Source organism: Bison bison, unplaced genomic scaffold (assembly GCF_000754665.1).
Source record: "Bison bison bison isolate TAMUID 2011002044 unplaced genomic scaffold, Bison_UMD1.0 scf7180017864492, whole genome shotgun sequence".
Classification (NCBI taxonomy): Eukaryota; Metazoa; Chordata; class Mammalia; order Artiodactyla; family Bovidae; genus Bison; species Bison bison.
This window is the reverse complement of record NW_011495051.1, coordinates 2,290,006-2,290,747: the sequence shown is the minus strand read 5'-3', so window position 1 is coordinate 2,290,747 and position 742 is coordinate 2,290,006. Positions and strand designations below refer to the sequence as shown.

The 742-nt window shown below is 71.6% G+C and overlaps 1 protein-coding gene across 1 annotated transcript in view; it reads left to right on the top strand.

Moving 5' to 3' along the window:
* Positions 1-180: 180 nt before the first annotated feature.
* AES (amino-terminal enhancer of split) overlaps positions 181-742 on the top strand; it is a 7,819-nt gene continuing 7,257 nt past the window's right edge. Inside the window, exon 1 of the mRNA XM_010863643.1 lies at positions 181-403. Coding sequence (XP_010861945.1) covers positions 401-403 — 3 coding nt within the window. The 5' untranslated portion in view covers positions 181-400. The remainder of the gene's footprint in view (positions 404-742) is intronic.

The window sequence follows — 742 nt, the reverse complement described above, 5'->3', positions numbered from 1 at the left end:
GGGCCCAGTCCCCTCTAGCTCTGGGCCCAGCGCTACTCCCCACCCCCGCCGCCAGCTCCCGGACTCCGTCCCATCCCCCGTAGCTCCTGGCCCCCCTCCCGGCTTCCGGGACCAGAGTACCCCGCTAGGTTCCAAGCCAGATCCCCTCCAGCTCCCCGCTTAGATCCCTCCACCCCGCGCCAGCCCGGGCCCTGCCCCCTACCCCCCAAGCCAGGCTGGGCCTCGGCGGCCTTGGCCTCAGGCCTAGGGCGCCCCGGAAGCCCCACCAGGCACCTCTAAGGCTGGGGGTGCTTTCGGGGTCCGGGAGTGGGGGAGAGACCCAAGGCGCACCCCTCCCGGAAGAGCGCGGCCTGGAGGAAGGGTGCTCAGAATCAGGGGTGCCCCCACTCGGAAATTTCAGATGGTGAGAGAGGCCCCTCCCCCAAGGGGACTAGGCTAGGAAACCTCATTCCCCCCCAACTCGGGGGGGGGTCTCTAGGACGCGTTACCCTCCCCCAAGAGGCAACTGGACGCTCAGAGTGCACCCCCTCCCGGCGCTTTGGAGGCGCGGTAGAGGGCGCACCCTGCCCCCCTCCAAGGGCGGGCCTTCAGACGCACCCCCACAGCCTGGGGGTGGCGGGGGACGAGCGACTCCGGGCGCACCCACCCCCATCGGCTTCGCTGGGAGAGGCGGGGGCAGGAAGCGAGGGCGGGGGCCGCGCCAGGAGCTGTAAACACGGGCCCGGGAAGTGGGGCAGGGGTA